Source organism: Tenrec ecaudatus, chromosome 1 (assembly GCF_050624435.1).
Source record: "Tenrec ecaudatus isolate mTenEca1 chromosome 1, mTenEca1.hap1, whole genome shotgun sequence".
NCBI lineage: Eukaryota > Metazoa > Chordata > Mammalia > Afrosoricida > Tenrecidae > Tenrec > Tenrec ecaudatus.
Genome location: NC_134530.1, coordinates 251,230,335 through 251,250,101, shown reverse-complemented (window position 1 = coordinate 251,250,101; position 19,767 = coordinate 251,230,335). Strand labels below are relative to the sequence as shown.

General features: G+C 38.4%; 1 protein-coding gene and 1 non-coding gene across 3 annotated transcripts in view; both read left to right on the top strand.

Moving 5' to 3' along the window:
* AKT3 (AKT serine/threonine kinase 3) overlaps nucleotides 1-19,767 on the top strand; it is a 335,611-nt gene that overhangs the window by 215,728 nt on the left and 100,116 nt on the right. For both annotated transcript variants that reach the window (XM_075531195.1, XM_075531185.1), the window contains exon 6: nucleotides 907-1,038. In XM_075531195.1, coding sequence (XP_075387310.1) covers nucleotides 907-1,038 — 132 coding nt within the window. The remainder of the gene's footprint in view (nucleotides 1-906; nucleotides 1,039-19,767) is intronic.
* On the top strand, nucleotides 12,331-12,494 carry LOC142438198 (U1 spliceosomal RNA). The gene has a single exon (XR_012782623.1). It is a non-coding gene; the product is annotated as a U1 spliceosomal RNA (small nuclear RNA).

Below are 19,767 nucleotides of genomic sequence, written 5' to 3'. Positions count from 1 at the left end.
AATTACATTTAAGGGATTTTGAAAAGGAAATAATATTTAAAGAATGATAATCTGGGTAGGGAATGACGTAAATGTATGGAAGAGTGATGCACCACACAAACACAGTGGTTTGTAGAGAAGGGAGTCAGCAGAGCAGGGAAAACACCCCCCTCCCACACACACACCACTCCTACCCCCACCACACACACACACACACACACACACACACACACACACACACACACACACACACACACACACACACACACACCACTCCTACCCCCACCCCATCCCATCCCACCCCCAAGCAGGACTGGTAAGATCTTGGGAATCACCTTAGAAGTGGGAATGAAACTGACAGTGAGAAGGATGATGAAAAGTTGTTTTTCTTAGCGCTTTCTTTCCGCTCTGAATTGTAGGAATTGCTACCACAGAAACTGTTCTGCTGTCTTCCTTGTATTTTTCACTAGACTCCAAGATTATTTTCAACATTTCTTATTTTTTCATTTCTTAGCTTTTCTGTCTTGGATTCCTTCTTTGTCCTTCTGGGGTACACTCTTAACTAGCTCCTTCCAAAAGCATTTCTCCCTTAGGCATATTTAGAAATGTTTATGGGGGACATTTTTTATTGTATTGCCTAAAAGGGAGGGACACTACTAAATCGTTGTGAACTTGCGTTCCTATAAATTATTATTTTTCTTTTCCGCTAATACTTGACTGGTCATTTGAATGGCAAACACAAATTTTAAATTCAAAATAATTTCTTTGCTGATATTTGAAAACTCTAACTTAGTTCTAACATCTGTGATCATTTAAGAGTGTTTAAGAATTGGTACAATTTTTAAGTGACTATTGAAGATGTGCATAATATTTGAAAATAGATTGCTTAAATTTCATATTACATTGTGTTTCCTTTATATTTTTCAGACTATGAATGATTTTGACTATTTGAAACTGTTAGGTAAAGGCACTTTTGGGAAAGTCATTTTGGTTCGAGAGAAGGCAAGTGGGAAATACTATGCTATGAAAATTCTCAAGAAAGAAGTTATTATCGCAAAGGTAACTTTTATTGCTAGATTTCTGTGTGCCATATTCTTGCGTGTGTATGCTACTAAATGTATATGTTAAAGTATAGAGATTTTACTAAAATATCAAAATAGTGATTATAGACTTCTGCTCCTGTGGTATCTGTTTAAATATTTGTTTATAACGTTAAAATTCTTCACGAGTTAGTGGTATCATCTGACTAGTATCTTTTAAGCTATTTCATTTTCTTGAGGAAATGGAGGTGTTTATGCGTGTTTAAATCGTTTTTGCTATAATTTCTGACCTGTGTCACTGTCCTAGTGCTGCTTTAAAAATATTTCTGCCCAAAGTTCTCAGTTGCTACAATAGTCATTAGAATAGTATAGAATATTTAGTGCCTGTGTACTGTAGAGGTTATGATAGACTGTATCATATTATATGGGAAGCAACCTATATAAATTTGTAAAAAAAACTAGAATTTGAAACCAAAAAGAATAGCAATCTGTGAAATTCTTCCAAGAGATCTTGTGAGCCTCACTTCTCTAAGACTGTCTGGTTTAGACTTCTAAGAAAATTAATATCTTTTAAAAAAATCATTTTATTGGAGGCTCGTACAACTCTTATCACAATCCATATGTACATCCATTGTGTCAAGAACATATGTACATTTGTTGCCATCATCATTCTCAAAACATTTGCCTTCTACTTGAGCCCTTAATATCTGCTGCTCATTTTCTCCTTCCCTCCCCACCCCCCTACCTCGTGAACCCTTCATCATTCATATATTACTGTTATTTTGTGGAAATTAATATCTTAATGATGCCAATTCTCACTCAGAATTTCTGAGTTGAATCCAGGTTCCCTCAATTAAAATAAAAAGTTTATATAAGCTACAAATTAATTAATGCTTTTGTTTTACTCCATTCAAACAATAGTAGTTGTTATACTTCATGAACTACTTCTTAGTTATTTTCCACTTGAGTTTCTCATACACTTTGTGAAAATGTATTCTATCTTTGTTTCTTGAGTTTAATCTCAACTCATTCACAATTCTAGTATTGGAAATAAGATCACGGTGGGATTCATAGAGACCTAGTTCACGCCCACACTTTGCATATTTCTACCTTTAGCATCCAGCATGCGGAGGAGCGGGGCCCCTCCCCTAGGAGCATTGTGAAATGTTTGTGGGAGCACTTTTGCATATCACAGTGCCCATGGGAGAAGTGACATGACAGAGTGCCAGGGACTCTACTGAGAGCTAGCCAAGTAGAGGTCAAGCTTGGATGGAAAATATCTTACACTATGTTTTACAGTTCAGCAGAGTCTTACTTTTTTCTTTTATAAAAAAGATAAAACGTGCTGGACATGAATGTTTATGAAGATTAAAATACATTTTCACAGTATCTGACACTCATTAGTAGCAGAGCTGGCATTTTCTCGAAGGTGTGCTGTAGCTTCCTCATCTGCAAAATAGACATGTACCGCACCTCCTTCATTGGTGTTAGGGTTAAATGAACAAAAATATGTAATAGCATTTGCCCTCAGTACTAACTAAATATTAAAAAGACTTAATGCATAATATGTTATTAGATACATATAATTAACACAAAATAGTATTAAATTAAAATATATTGTTATAATATTTTCTATTATCAATAGCTACTGTGTATTAAGCATCAGTAAGTACATCTATCATTCTCTCATTTAATTAGCCTCCTACCCCTTTATTTTTTATTCACATGAGACTATCTTTCTAGGTACTTATAACCTTATTGATTTTTCATACTTTTTCTACATAATGGCATATTTCATCAAAAACAGAATATCCTGATTGATGGGTTTCTTACTATTTATTAGTTTCTGGAGGTCAGCAGTTTGAAACCACCAGTAGTCACTCCATGAGAGAAAGGCAAAGCTTTCTACTCCCATAAAGTATTGTAGTATAGGAAACCTACAGGGGTGATTTTACTCTGTCCAGTCGAGTCACTGTGGGTCAGACTCAACTCAATGACATTGAAATTTTTTTTCTTGAAAGGAAATATACTTATTCATAGCAAAATTATTAACAGTATGCACTCTTGGTGTGTGAGAAATTGTACCCTTTCACAGTAGTATATTGGTGTTAGTGATATCTACATCTCATTATTGGTGGTTTGTAAAACCTTGATCACTTTATTAAAGTGATATCTACTGAATCTATCTACAGTGAAGTTACTCTTTCCTTTGTAATTAATAAATATCCTAGATTAAATACTCTGAGAGTATGAAAATGTTCTATTTCTTCTTAAAGTTTTATCTAGTAATTTTTAGCACTAATTAGTAAACTGTCTAAAATGAACATTTCTATTTTTATCCTGATAGCCTTCTGGTGTTCTAATGGTGACTTTGTACTTCCCCCTCTTCTACATTTACTAATTAGAATTTATCTGTAAGGAAGAATTGATCTTTTCCCTCATTTATTTGTGTATTGAATTACGGTATAACCTCATGTATAAGCTAAGCTTTTCAGCACATCTTTTTAAATTACTATACTGGGGGTTCATAAAACTCTTATCACAATCCATACATACACCCATTGTGTCAAGCACATTTGTACATTTGTTGCCATCATCATTCTCAAAACATTTGCTTTCTACTTGAGTCCTTGGTATCGGCTCCACATTTTTCCCTTCTCTCCCCGCCCCCTCCATGAACCCTTGATAATTTATAAATTATTATTATTTTGTCATGTCTTACATTATCCATTGTCTCCCCTCCTTTTCTGTTGTCAGTCCCCCAGGGCGGGGGTTATATGTAGGTCCTTGTAATATGTTCCCCCTTTCCACCCCACCTTCCCTCCCCCTTCCCAATATTACCACTCTCAACCACTGGGCTTGAGGGGTTCATTTGTCTGGATTCCCTGTGTTTCCAGCTCTTATCTGCACCAGTGTACATCCTCTGGTCAAGCTGGATTTGTAAGGTAGAATTGGGATCATCATAGTTGGGGGAGGAAGCATTAAAGAACTAGAGGAAAGTTGTATGTTTGATCGTTGCTACCCTGCACCCTGACTGGCTCATCTCCTCCCTGTCACCCTTCTGTAAGGGGATGTCCAGTTGCCTACAGATGGGCTTTGGGTCCCCACTCCACACTCCCCCACATTCACAATGATATGATTTTTTGTTCTTTGATGCCTGATACCTAATCCCTTCCACACCTCGTGGTCACACAGGCTGGTGTACTTCTTCTATGTGGGCTTTGTTGCTTCTGAGTTAGATGGCCTCTTGTTTATCCTCAAGCCCTTATGACCCCAGACACTGTATTTTTTTTTTTTTGATATCTGGACACCATCAGCTTTCATCACCACATTTGCTTCTGCTCACCTTAAGCGATCGTGTCAGGAAGGTGACCATCATGGAATGCCAGTTTAATAGAAGAAAGTATTCTTGCATTGAGGGAGTACTTGAGTGGAGGCCCAATGTCCGTCTGCTACCTTAATACTAAAGCTATAAATATATGCATATAGAGCTATTTCCCCATCATCATATATAAATATTTTTACATATATACATGCCTATATCTAGACCTCTATAAATGCTCTTTGCCTCCTAGTTCTTTCCTTTATTTCCTTTTACTTTCCTCTGTCCTACTATCATGTTCAGCCTTCATTTGGGTTTCAGTAATTACTTTTTGTTAAATTGCCCTTGACGAATCCCTACCAGGCCTCTTACACCCTCCTTGCCAACTAATTTTGAATCCATTGTTGTTCCCTTGTCTCTGGGTTTGTTAACACCACTTCCTTTCCCCTATCTTGCCTCTCATGTCCCCAAGGAACTGTCAGTCCCATTGTTTTCTCCTCCATATTGTTTATCCAGCCTACCTTATCGATGTAGACCTGCAGAGATAATAATGCGCACAAAAAGAAGACAAAAGAAAACAAAACAGCAGCAAAAAACCAATGACCAAAAAAGAAAGTAAAGCCTGTACATAGTTGAAGGTCTGTTTGTTGACCTAGAGTCTGTTTTTGGTATTCCCTCAGGCGTTCCTTGCTCTGCTCCCTTTGCTGTTCTGTTGCACACCCTTGGTGTTTTACTTCGGAGTGGTGGGGTCAGATCGGGCACAGTTCCCACACTGTGTCTCTAGTTTTATCCCCTGTAGGGTTTTGGGTCAGTGAGGGATGTCTTGTCCCAGTGGGGCCAGCATGGATATTGTCCTCAAGGTTTGGTGGGCCAGAATGTCAGCACATTTTTAATGCAGTTTTTTGGGTAAAATTCAGTGCCTCAGCTGATGTCCGGGTCGGCTTATACTCGAGTGTTTATTTATGTACATATGGAGTCGAGTATTTTTTATTATGGTTCATAATCCAAAGCCATCCATTTGCCTGGGGAAGCTCCTTCACTCCTTGTGCTGGTTTAGCCTCTTTTTTTTAGCATTTTCCCCCCCAGCTAAATGGGGAAGAGTAGGACAAAGTAAAATAAGGCTATTGGACTTGTAAAATTATACAAGGTTGGAATGGGCAGATACCCTACTCAGTTGCCAATGTAGGCTACTCCACAAGAAAAGGAAAGATTCTGCTGAGGTTGAAAGTGGGTATGTGGAGTGAGAGCCAAGTGAGCCACCCTGGGACACAAAGACAGAGGTTGACCAAGTCACTGTCGTTGTAAAGGGACCCGCAGTGGACCCAAGGTGCAGAGTTGGGAGTTAAAAGATTACATCGGGCCTTCTAACCTAATAGAGAATTAGCCCTTCTGGGTTTGAACTCTCGAACAGTGGCTTCATTCTTACTGCTAGTCTTTCCCTTGTACTGAGAATGCCTATCCAGTGATCTCTATATTGTTGGAGCAGATGCTGCTGATGTGACTGTGAGATTTGTCAGTCACTCAGAGTTAGTGCTAGAGGAAAAGAAGATACCTTCTGCTTCTGAATATGATGAATACCTCCAGTACTATGTACCTGTGTGGGCTAGTTCTATGTTGACATTGAACTGTTCTTTACTCTGTCTTAACACCTTATTTTTTAACATTACTCAAGATGATATTATGGATATTTCATATTTCAAAATACAATTAAGATGCATTCTTGCCACCAGATTTTTATAATGGACAAACAAGTGTTCATGAGGTTGTAGAGAAATGGGAGCCCTGACAATTGCTGGTGATCATGAAATAGTATAGTTCCCGTGGGAAAAGATTTCAGTGATTCCTCAAAAAGTTGAGCATAGAACTCCTCTATGACCAGCAATCCCAACCCTTTATTTGTCTTCCAAAGAAATAAGAGCAGGAATACAAACAGCATCCTACAAGTCAGTGTTCATTGTAGCACTTTTCACACAAAATGTGGAAACAAATCAATGCCCATCAAAAGATGAATGGATAATCAAAATGAATATACAAAGGCTCTTCAAAAAGTTCTTGGACAAATGGAATTAAAATGGAATTGAATTTTTCCATGAGCTTTTGAAAATCCCTTCTGGATGCAGTAGAATAATAGTAATAATATAAGGGTTATGTACAAGATAAGATGGGTTCTGTCCACAAGAGACTTGAGTGCCTAACTAGAGGCGGACTGGGTAGAATAAACATACTTGGATAGCAAATTTCCTGGAAATGCTTATTGGAACCCATTATCTCATACAAAAATCACTTCATCCTTTACAGATTGGACATGTTTTTTCCCTAGGTCTGCTGCAGGTGTTTTTGTATGTGTACATTAAGTATGTAAACCCATAACCTGTGCTGCCATGGCACATTTGACACATCACTGTTTCTCGATGACAGGTATTTAGCATAGAACCCTGCCAAGTTCCATAACAAAAGCAAGATCTGATTTCCTTGGTTTTTCCGACCTCTTTTTTGTCCCTCCCACCCCTAGTCTGACCTGTGCCCCTGGGAGCCAATCCTGCTGCTGGTCTGGTGGGTGAACACATGACGGATGAAGTTTCTATGCATGCTGTAACTGGGGAAAAATTGTTGCTAAGGGACACATACTCTATGATCTCACAAGAAATAAGCAAATACATAGAAACCAATGATTATTAGTGGTTTACAGGTATAGAAAGAAGGGAGAGGCAGAATTGTTGCTAATGGATCATTGAGTTTGTGTTAATGGTGGTGGAGTGATTTTGAAAAGAATAATTAGAATGGTTGTATAACAAAGAATAATCAGTGCTACTGATTTACACATATAAATTGGTGAAGGTTTTGTTTTGTATACCTCTACCACAAAGAGAAACCACAACAAAACAAATAGTAATAATTATAAAGCTCTTGGGAAAGCTTAACAAAAAAGATTATATTATATCCTTTAGCCAGCCATTTCAAATACTACCCAATAGCAAGCTAATATTGTCTGTTAAATGACATATACTTTGCCACCATCTGGAAATTTCTTAACCTCAAATCCAAGCAATACCACTAGGCAGCACCGCTTTTTACCATAAGCTTCAGTCTACATGAGTGTTACAGGTCTTCCAGAATCATATTGCAGATAAGCGTCTGAAAGTGTTGATTGCGTCGTCATGATTCAGATGTAGCCTGCCATTGCTCATGTATCTATTGAAATACAGTATTCTTTTGAGTATTTTTATGGCTTCGTATGCTAGTAATATTCTTATATGTGGAATATGTGTCCTCCAACTTGACCAGGCACTGTTTTCTAGCTGATTTAATTCATGGGGATGCAATAATAGCTGTTTCGTTGACTGTGGCATAGCACACATGGCTTCTGCTTGTTCTGAGAATTTTAGTTTGACTGGTAACTTGGGTAATTGTGTAATCTTTACCATAAATATACCCCAACAACAACAGAAAAAGAGATCGATTAACCACCCTCTGGGAGTCATGAACAGAAAGGAGCCTTGGTGGTTATGGTCAAGCATATGGGGCTGTTAACCTCAAGGTCAGCAGTTGAAAATCACCAGCACTCCTGTAAAATGACAGTTTTGGAAACTCAGAGGGGCTGTTCTGTCTTGTCTTATAGGGCTGCTATATGTTGGCATCAATTTGATGTCAGAGAGTTTAGAGTTTTGGTTTTTAGTACTCATGTATTTGCCTTGGTAGGACTGCCTAGAAACACCAGACTGTTAACCCCAAGCTCATTCTTCCAGTCCACTAGCTTCTCCACCAGACAAAGCTAAGGTGGTGCGCTTCCATTAGTATTTACAGCCTCAGAGATGTTATGTATTAGAATTTACTCCATGGCAGTGGATTTTTAGTCATGAGTGTCACCACTATATTTAAGCCATCCCTATTTTGTTTTAAAATTTCTGATATCAGTATAGCATAGAATGTTTACTACCTACATTAAGTGTAAATACTTTCTAACCAAGTTTGACAGTTATGAATTCAAATAATCCTGGGGTAATACTAAAACAATCTGTGGTAAAACGAGGGGGTACACTCCCCCAAAAAACAGAATCCCCCTCCCCCAAAGCTATGTATTTAATATTTTTATTTTACAAAACAACTTTATCACCTTCAATGTATTCTCCATTACACTTAATACATTTTTTTAATTTGCAATTTCATTCTTGGAAACATTTTTCAAACTCATCAGTTTGAATGGCTGACATCATCTCCCTCGTTTTTTTCTTCACCTCTTTTATGTCATCAAATTGCTGTCCTTTCATATCCTTTTGCATTCATGGAAACAAAAAGAAGTTACATGGAGTGAGGTCAGGTGAATAAGGTGTGTGGGGCAAGAGAGGTATGCTGGTTTTTGCCAAAAACCTGGACAATGAGGTGGCTGCAATGAGCAGGTATATTGTTGTGGTTGCAAAATCCATCCCCATCTGCCAGAAATCAAACCTTTTTTTGTTGCCCACTGTTACGCAAGCTTTTCGGAGCCTCTAAATAGAAACTGTAACAATCTGACCTAGTGGAACAGACTCAAAATATACTATGAATCGACATTTTCAGTTGTTCGGGAAGTTGACAGACATCCAGAACAAGGTTTGTCATCAATCGACATTTCACCTGTTTGTAAACAAGAAAACCACTCGTACACGTGAGTTTTTCCCATTGTGGTGTCCTTGTGAACTGTGTTCAACATCACCGAAGTTTCTACAGCCTTTTTACCGAGGAGGAAACAAAGTTCCACAGCTACACACGGTTCATGTAAGACAGCTATCATAATAAACAAATTTCGAGGAAAACTGCTTTTACAAAACAATTCACTGTGACCAGAAAGAAACCTTCTCAGGTGTTGCCACTGGGTGTACTAACTCAGAGTGAGTTGCTTGATTCTCACCTATTGGCAACAATACATACGAAGAAAGATCCATTTTGCCAGCACAATTCTGGTTTTGTAGGGGTATCCCCTCATAATCTTTTTAAAGAGAGTTAGTACAGGCTAGTCCTGGTGGTAGTGGTCACACGTTGGGCCACTAACCGGGAGGTCATCAGTTTGAAACCACCAGCTGCTCTGAATTAGAAACATGAGGTTTTCCACTCCTGTAAAGTGTGATAGTCTTGAAACCCCCTGGGGCTCTTCTGTCCTGCCTTATTGGGGTGCCATGAGTCAGGATTAACTCAATGGCAGTGTTTTTTGTGTTAGTCCCAAGGGATTAAGGATTGATGATACCCCAATGTCCAACTTTTCCATGATGCTATTCAGCTCCATTTGCTCCACAATATTCCTCGCATTTATGGGTTCTGTGAATCACTGCAGTGTCCACAGAAATTCAGGAAAGTTCAAAGAAATGTCTTACTTGATGGTGAATATTGCTCAGTCCAAAATCCGAAGGTCAGGCAGGAGTAAGCTAGATGCTGGGGCCAGAGAAGCACTCCAATTCTGCTTCTTAACCAGTGCTTTTCAAAGGTCTCATTTCATACACAGGATGGCTTTATAGGGAATCCTGTTCACAATCACTCACAGGTGAATTCTATCCATATCTTCCCAAACCTCCTTACCAGATCCATTCAGGAAAAGGTTGTCTGAGGAGAGTTACATTGAGTATTAATAGTGCAATAAAATTAATATTTTAATGTTATCCGAATGCAATAATCTATCTCATTTATGCATATATTACCTGCGGCCTCTGGCAGGATGTTCCCAGTTGGCATTGGCCTCTTATTAGCCCTAATGAGCCAGGCTTTTCCCATGGTCATTCCAGAAGCAGCTTTTCTCCTCCAGCTCTAGCAGTCCCCTTCCTTACATCCATAACAAGCACCAGTACCCAAGATAACCAGGAAACAGGGAGTATGGCCCGACTCATACCCTCTAGTAAAGTCAGAGCTTGACCTCATCCTATTCTTTATCAGTTAATTAGCTCCAAAATGGGACTACAGTCACAGGGATATCAAGGCCAGAATTATAATATATCACACAGGGATTATGGCTGGAAGGACCTTGTTATTTGACTTTAACTCAAATTCCCAAACCAAAGTCACTACCTATGGTAAATATAAATTAGGATCTTTTTTCACCAGAAAGCTAACTGCAGTTGATGCTTTTCTGAGAATGGAATGAAAAAAAAAATATATATATATATATATATATATATATATGTAAAATAAATCTGAGAATCAATCACCTTTGAAATATTTTATAGCACTGCAATAATAACTGGAACTGCTAATATTATAGGTGCTGCTACTATATCCAAACTATGCTAATCTGTTAGTCTTTGTGAGTCATCTCCCTTTCCACTTGCACATCGGGCTATTGCCATCATGTCTATCAGATAATTTTACTGTGGAGGCTTGCTTGGTTCTATAGTACTAGAAGCTAGAAGAACACCAGTATTTTAGATAATAGCAGGACAACCTGTGGTGGACAGGGTTCAGCATTGTTTCACAACTAAAACTAGTAAAAAAGACCTGGTGATTTACTTTCAGAAATTAGTCAATTCAACCCCTGTGAATTATACGCTTGCTTTCATATACTTGCTTCCAACCTGTCATCAGAGAAATCAGTTTCTGGATGTAGATATGATGTTCTGTAAAGTAAAAGGCCACAGGCCAAAGGAGACCCAGGGCCTGATGGATTGGTACAGTGGCTGCAACAGTAGACCAAAGATTCTCTGATTTTCATGATGACAAAGACCAGATAATGTTTGGTTCTATTGTACATAAGGTTACCATGATTTGGAATTAGAGGCCCTCGTCTATCGATAGAACAATTGCACAGATAATTTGCTGATTTAGCATTCTAAATAGTAATTAAAGTGTCAGTCTTGTTTTTGTCCACTGTTTTGAATGTTCTTACAAATTAACACCTGTGAGTCCAGGCCGTACTGTAGGTTACCATTTAACACATGCAGTTAATACCAGCCAAAGGAAAACTAAAATGTCTTCTGGTTTGGTTTTTTTTTTTTGGAAAAATTTCATTCATTTATGTACTTTCATCATACCCAAACTTCATAATCTATTACATTTTACAGCTGACTTTCCCCTGAAACAATCAAATTAATGTAAATAGTAGATTTTAAAAACATTTTATTAGGGGCTCATACATCTCTTATCACAATCCATACATATACATACATCAATTGTATAAAGCATATCTGTACATTCTTTACCCTAATCATTTTTTTTTTACATTTTATTAGGGGCTCATACAACTCTTATCACAATCCATACATATACATACATCAATTGTATAAAGCACAGCTGCACATTCCCTGCCCCAATCATTCTCAAAGCATTTGCTCTCCACTTAAGCCCTTTGCATCAGGTCCTCTTTTTTTTCCCCCTTCCTCCCTGCTCCCCCCTCCCTCATGTGCCCTTGGTAATGAGGAAGTGCAGAGTGAAGACCCAAGGCCCAAGTGTCTGCCACTGGAGATCCCCTCATAGAGGGGTTTAGGAGAGGAGATGGGTCAGTCAGGGTGCGATGTAGTACCGATGAAGAACACAGCTTTCCCCCAGATGCTGGATGCTTCCTCCCCCCAACTACCATGATACGAATTCTACCTTGCAGGGCTGGATAGGGCAGAGGTTGTACACTGGTACATATGGGGGCTGGAGGCACAGGGAATCCAGGGTGGATGATACCTCCAGGACCAGGGGTGTGAGGGGCGATGCTGGGAGAGTGGAGCGTGAGTGGGTTGGAAAGGGGGAACTGATTACAAGGATCCACATGTGACCTCCTCCCTGGGAGATGTACGGCAGAGAAGGGGGGAAGGGAGACTCCGGATAGGACAAGATATGACAAAATAACAATGTATAAATTATCTTCTGTTTTACACGAGTAGGTAACACGTATTCCTCAGTCATCTATATTGTCTATTCCTCTAATAGAGCAGTTCTCAACCTGTGGGTCGCGACCCCTTGGGGGGGGTGTCAAACAACCCTTTCATAGGGGTCACCGATTTATAACAGTAAAAAAATCACAGTTAGAAGTAGCAACGAATACTTACCTGGCAGGGGAGATACCATGATCACGAAGGTGGTTTTCCCAGGGCGAGGCTTATCCATTGCACTCCGGATGTGCTGACCCCTGCGATTTCCCCAAATGTGGGAAACTCGACTGCATAATTTGTGGTATTGGGGGACTGCGTTCGCGCTCTCCCCTTAAATAAAAAAAAAAAAAGAAAAGAAAAGAAAAAAAGAAGTAGCAACGAAAATAATTTTACCGTTGGGGGGGGTCACCACAACATGAAGAACTGTATTAAAGGGTTACGGCACTAGGAAGGTTGAGGGCTGCTGCTCTAATACATGCAGGAAGAAGCCTGGTAATGCAGTGATGAACTGTTCAACTACTGAAGGGCAGCAGTTTGAGCCCACCTACCACTCCTTGGGAGGAAGATGTGGCAGTTGCTTTTATAAAGATTTATAGCCTTGGAAACTCTGAGGCAGTTATACTTGGTCTGTTAGGGTCTGTATAAGTCAGAATTGACTCAACAGCAATCTGTTTGGTTTGGAATACATTCAGGTAAGCCATTTCACATAATACCAGTGCAAATATTTCAAGTGTCATTTACATTTTTCCATAACTCCATCAAGTGTTTTCTTTATACCATCCCAATCCAGTTGTAGCCTCCATAAGTACTTTACCAAGATGTTTTGGTATCACAGTGCATTGAACTTCTACTTTAAGGTACACAGGGAGAGTTTTTTTAATCTCGACCATTTCATTCATGCATGTGCATATGACTTTGGTTCTCCAGCCAGGGATCAGGACCTTTCATTAGTCATCATTTGGATTAATTTGATAAACCATTCTTCCTGGTGGCTTGAAGTCAAGTATCTTTCCTTTGTGGATTACTTAGGAGCCTGTCATTTTGGGCACCAGGAGGGACTCTTAAATCAAACCACCCAAACTCCTATAGTACTACTTTAAGCCCTTTATGTCAACTTCAACAACAGAAAGGGATAGGAAAGAAAAATGGAAATGGAGGGAAAAGTGCTCTTACATTATAGGGTGCTCCAAATCAGAAATAATGTAAAAAATGTTGAGTGGAAAACCAGTTTTCTCTGTAAACTTTCAGACAAATATCAAGCTAAATAGTAGTAATAAGCAGGAAATTATCTCCCCTAATCACAATAGTTCTCAAGTCTTGGGTGTCACAAATCCAAATCCACTTCTATTGAGTTGATTCTAACTCTTAGTGACCCCATAGGGCAAAGCAGAATTGTGCTATAGGGTTTCTGAGGCTGTAAATCTTCACAGAAGCAGACTGCCTCATCTTTCACGCAGAGAGCAGCTAGTGGGTTCAAATTTCTGACCTTTCATTTAGCAGCCACCAGGATTCCTTATGTTTGGGGTATTATATCCTAAATATCCCAGGGCTAACCCAGAATGGCTCACGTCCACTGTACATAGCGACTAAAGAGTTTTTGGCATTAAGAGGAGAAGGTGTGTAATGTGTTGTTCTAACACACATCTCCAGTTGGGTGGGTGACCTGAAGCTAGTGGCTATGACTTGGATTGGCCAAAATCTGTGGTTGGCTTAGTTCTAGGCCTTTTGCTATATTTTCCTTTACTTTCATTTTAGGTATTTCAGATAAATGTAATCAACAGACTGTATATTTAGTTTGTTTCACGTGTTTGTGTGTATCTTGTGAGCCAATTCCCTGGGAGTTGGTCATGTGATTTCAAAATTAATTAGTAACTTATTGCAATAACTGATCACAGTGCAGCCACTGTGGTGATAGCACAGGATGATTTGGGACTTGGCTACGCATCAAAGATTCATCATCACTCTCCCATCATTTTCCTTATTCAAAACTATCCTTTTTCCATGTCCCTTGAGCCTTCAGTGCATCAGTAACTGTGGTAGGGAGCAGATAACGAATGTGATTTATTTGATCTGCTGTACATTCATCAACTGCCATTGTACTATTAGAAGTGAAATTTCATTGATAAATGCTCAGGGTCTGCTGCTTGCAGTTGATTTTGCTTCTGCATTCGTCAGTAACATCCACTTAAAGTCACCATTAATTCATTCATAATTTGCTCATTCATTCTTTTGGTAAATATATACTGAATACTTAATTAATTGCTAGATACTATTCTAGGCTGTGGTGCTGTGTGAATGGATAAAACTGACAAAAATTTAATTTCTTTTGTGTGTTACATTCTGTCCAGATAATAAGAAACACGTATAATAAATGAATAAACTATATCATTTATAATTATATAGTATACATTTTGTAGAGAAACATGAAGCAGAGTTGGGAAATAAGGAATAGTGGTGATAGTACTTTTTGTGTGTTTAGGGGCTCAAATAAAATGAACCTAGAAAACATCAGTGGCATGGTGGAATTTCAGCAAAGATTTTAAGAGGTGAAGAAGCCAGCCATTCAGATAAAATTAATGGGAAGAGGGAAATAGCAGACACAGGGAACTGCAGTGAAAAGGGCCCTGAAGGAGGCTCATGCTTAGTATGGGCTAAGTGTATCATAGCTGGTCTAGAATAAAAATAGTGTGGGGAACTTATTTCAGTCCTTGATCGTAATGCAAGGATATTGGGTTTTACTCTGAATAAACTTTGGAACTATTGCAAGTTTTTAAGCAGAGCCATGACATGATTTTTATTTTAATACTACTGCTTTGGGTTCAGAATAAACTGGGTTAAGGGAGCTTATTAACAATAACAATAGTGATATTAATCCAGGTAATTACTGGTAGTGGCTTTTAACAGGAGAATTGCTGGTCAGTTGATGCGATATAATCAGATTTTTTATGTGTTTTCATGTAGAATTGAAGGATTTTCTGACATTTAATATAGTATATGTTAGACTGGGTTGACTAGAGAAACAATCCAGTGACACTCATATATGTATAAGAAAGAACTTTATATCAAGAAGTAATTATATATCAAGAAAACATCCCAGCCCAGTCCATCTCAAGTCCATAAGTCTGATACTAGTCCATAAGTCCCTCTTCAGACTCACACAGCCACATGAATGATGCAGAATGCAGGAAGATCACAGGTTGATGGGTGCAGAATGATGTGGATCCAATGGTGAGTGGACACATCACAGGATTCTGGCAGCAAGAAGGTGAAGGCAGAGAGGGAAAGGGAGCTTCCCAGTGCCCTCCTTATAAGCAGGCCATACCTACAAGGAGGCACCACCAGGCTGTGACCTGACGGACAGGTTGAATACTATCCCTTCACTTTTATATACCTTCAAGTGACATGAAATTAAGTCACTACCACAGTGAGGCAGGAGGAGGGGTTGAAAATCATTCTAAGTTTTTGACCTAAGTAGGTTGGAAAGATAGCATTGTTGTGCATGGAGATGATGTGGAGAAACTTGCTTTTGCTCTTGGTTTGAGAATTAGGTTTGAAATTTATTCCTATTTTATATATTTTTTATTTATCCCAGGTTTGAGGGTTAACATTTGCTTTACAGGCTTTTCTTATATACCTTTCTCTAAACATATCAAATTAGCATGTGGATGAAACCACACATTTTCTTTAAAAACAAATTATTTTACTTAAAGACAACATAATTATACATCATTAACTTATAAATGACACTATGATACTACATATTTATATAAAAGTTATAATATTTAACACTACAACATTTGAGATACTGGGTTCGACTTAACATATAAGGATCACTTAGCTCTGTCAGTATGACAATCTCCACTGCATTGTTTATCTTTACATTTGATGTTTACTTTCTAAGAACTCTTGACTATGCTTATTTTTATTAGTGAAATAATGTTTTCATGAATAAAACTGATTTACAGGAATTAATACTCAATTTATAGTCACATCAAATTGACGTATATCTGTAGAGATAGCTATATCACAGAGAAGTTCAAGATTAAAAGGCTTAGAAGAAAATTAATTTATATATATATATATTTATTTATCCCATTAGATGAATAAGAGTCAGCATAAATAGTAGGAGGTAAATGTAAAAATGTTTCTGTAATTTTCATGGAGGAATCTAAATGCCTCAAAATGACGCGTCCCATAAATGTAGTGTTAGCATCTATGTTGAACAGGCATCTCTTGAATTTCTGAAGATTAACTTGGAGGCCCATCAGTACAGAGCCAGTCTTTAGTCATTGTTCTGATTGACGTCGCCATGGAAACGAGTGTCCCTGGAGTGAGAGGAAATGTGAGTCCTGAGTGTTAGAAGAAAGGATTGCTGAACAGGAGCCTGCAAGAGACTTTTTTTAAAAAAGAGAAGGAAAATTAAGAGATTACAATGTCCTGTAAATGAAAGAATTTGTTTTCAGGAGGAGGGAGTGATTTAGTGGGTAAAATTGTATCAGTAATTTGTGTTCTCTTGAATAGGAAGTAAGATCTCATTTTAAAATCGTGAGGGACTGATGGTGAGATACAGACAACTTAATGCAAAGCTTCTAGACTTGAAATTCAAGCAGACCTGTATTCAAATCCCAGCACCTAAGCTGGGCAAGATAACTTTGCAGAATTAATACGTATAGTCAAGATAACCTTCCAGACATGGTAGGAGGCCTAGAACAGAATGGAAATGACTATCCTGAAGATTGAAAAAAAATGGCCTAAGTAGAGATGAATGAAAGAATCTCATGGTTTAGCTGGGATTGGAGGGAAAATTAATGGTACTAGCCAATATGTTTTGGTTTCCAACTCAACAATTGAGAGGATGGTGCAAGACGAGCCAGTGTTTCTTTCTGTTGTATGTAGTCACTGAGTTGGAACCAACACAGTGACACCTAACAACAATAATCAATGTGTCTCTGTGATTTTTTTTGTAGACATTGGATCTAAAGAGACAACAGAATAGATTGACCTATTGAAATGATGAGAATTGGGAGAGGTAGAAGGAAAGAAAAGTAATACTAACAAATGCCAAACTACAGCTTACGGAAAACTAGGGTCAAACAAGATGCTAGCCCCGTGGAAGACAAGGCCAGATGCCTGCAGTCCTCCACCCAGACAGTATTTGAAACGAGCATCAAGAACAAAGTATCAGGTCCACTAGTTGAGAAAGGTGATATTGTACATAGTTAACAGAGAAAATTGTGTCTTAATTTTCTCCCCTAAAGTAGAAAAATCTTTTAACAGAATAGAAATAGCAATCAATGCTCAACGAGAAGAGAACCCGACAGCTGGAGAGTGGGAGAAATATTAGAAGTCAGCATCCGGCTAGTGCTCAGTTTCTGAAAGGTGGGGGGAAGTGAGATCCTAGAAATGCAGAGATTGATAAGTGTGACATCTCTCCTTTGAAAAAAAATATAGATTGCTAACATATGGCTTGTGAACACAGAGTAAAAAGTAAATACTGATCACTGGTAATCATTGTAGTTTAAGCCTACAGTGTGGCAAAATAACACCTTTTTTTCTGTTCTTCCTGTTTCCCCAGCTCCTCTTCTAGGTCTTATTTATTTCTCTTGATTTTGTTGTTGCTGTGGGACTGACTATGACTCATGGCAACACATGTGTTTCAGAGTTAGAACTGCTCCATAATGTTTTTGTCTGTAATTTTTACGGAAGCAGATCGCCAGACCTTTCCTCTATGACATTGCTGTGTGGGTTCACGCCAACAACCGTTAGGTTGGTTGTTGAGTGCGAAGTATTTTTGGCACCCAACCAGTGAAGGAATATGTTAGGCATAAGGTGCCTTGTTCTCAGCCAGCTTCTTGACAAGCGCAGCCATTGTAGTCTTGCCGTCGGTATGAAGAAAATAACGTGAACAGAGTGAAGGTCCCTCTTGAAGTAGATGCTCTGCTGTTTGAGAGCAGCCCTGGTGGCAGAGTGCTTGCATGTTGGGTTCTAAGTGCAGAGTCAGCACGTTGAAAGAAAGAAAGGGCTTTCTTAGTACCCTGAGTTAACAGTTACAGTCTCAGAAACGGCCCTCTCTCATAGTCACTGTGAGTCGCATGGACTCTAGTGCACCGATGTAGTAATAAGCTGTTTCCACCTACAGATAGAGCAACCTAACTTCAACAAAAACCCTTGATTCCTCATATAAAATTGGACTAAGAAACCTGACCTACCCAGTTGCTACAGAGATGGAAAGAGCTGACAACCTTGGTGCCTTCGGATCATGAGATAGAGATGCACGTTCTCCTCTTCTCTCCTACCTCTTCCCTTCCACACTCCCCAACACAAACAAACAACAACAACTAAATAACCCAAACTGTCGATGGAGCAAATAAAGAGAGAATCCTACACCATGTATATTAGAGAATGAGTGATAAATGGCAGTGTTAGGAAGATTAAGAAGTCTATTCTCCTGCTTCCTTCCCCCTCAAATTCCATTCCCCCTCAATTTTTTTTCTATGAAAGAAATTTGATTTTTATAGCACTAGTTATTTAATATTTTACCATGATGAATATATCTGTATTTCAAAAACCTTTTTAATGATAATACTATTATATTTTATATACTCAAGCATTTATAGCACTCTTCGCTTATAATTGTGATAAAGGAATTGTTTTTGGTTTTCAAAACCATCACATTGTTCTAGCCACTAACTTTTAGCACTGTTACTTTTAACTTTTGGCATGTTGCTTTTAACTGTAATTAAAAATTATTGGCATCTGTGTTTACTTTTCAGCTTGAACATACCTTATCTTCATAGCAGAAACTAATTAGTATGTGAAATACAGTATCATTACATTTGCATTAACAGGAAAAAATTAAACTGATCAGAGGTAAAATATGGTAGAAAATGCATTTTCATATATGAAAAACATGCACATGGTTCTAATTCCAGTTCCAGGAGTGCAACAAAGAAATCCTTTTTTTCTTTTGTCTTCAGGCATCTCTACCTGTCTCTTTTGATGTGCTTAGGCAGACTAAAGCGTATTTAACAACAAAAAGGAATATTTGCTCATGAAATTTAAATGATTTGGGGGAAAACAAACTATTGATTATTATATGTAATCAAAAAGCAAGCATCTTTTCTGTTTTCAAAAAGGATTTCATACTTACTCTTAAAAAAATTGTTTTTCTAGTTTTACTGACCCAAATGCCTTGGCATCCCAATGTATTTTAGACATTTTATTTCTTCTGTGAATATCTTTCTGATCACCTAAAGAAATATTTAACTGGATTCACCCTCATGTAAGAAATGATATGGCAGAGGCAGGAGCATCTGACCTCTTCTTCACAAAGGGATGAGTATCAGACTCAAAATAAGCCAAAGGCTGAATCCTCTGCTCAGACATGTGTCCACCCAGTTTCCTCCTTCATCAGTTCTATCCTGTGTTAGTTTGGGTTGACTAGTGTCATCACAAGTCTAATACTAGTCCATAGTCCCAGTTCAGACTCACAGCCACATGCAGTGATGCTGAATGTAGAAAGGAGCACAGGTTGGTGGGTACAGAGTCATTTGGATCCAATGGTGAGGGACGTGTCACAGGGCTCTGGCAGCACTCAGGGTCCCCA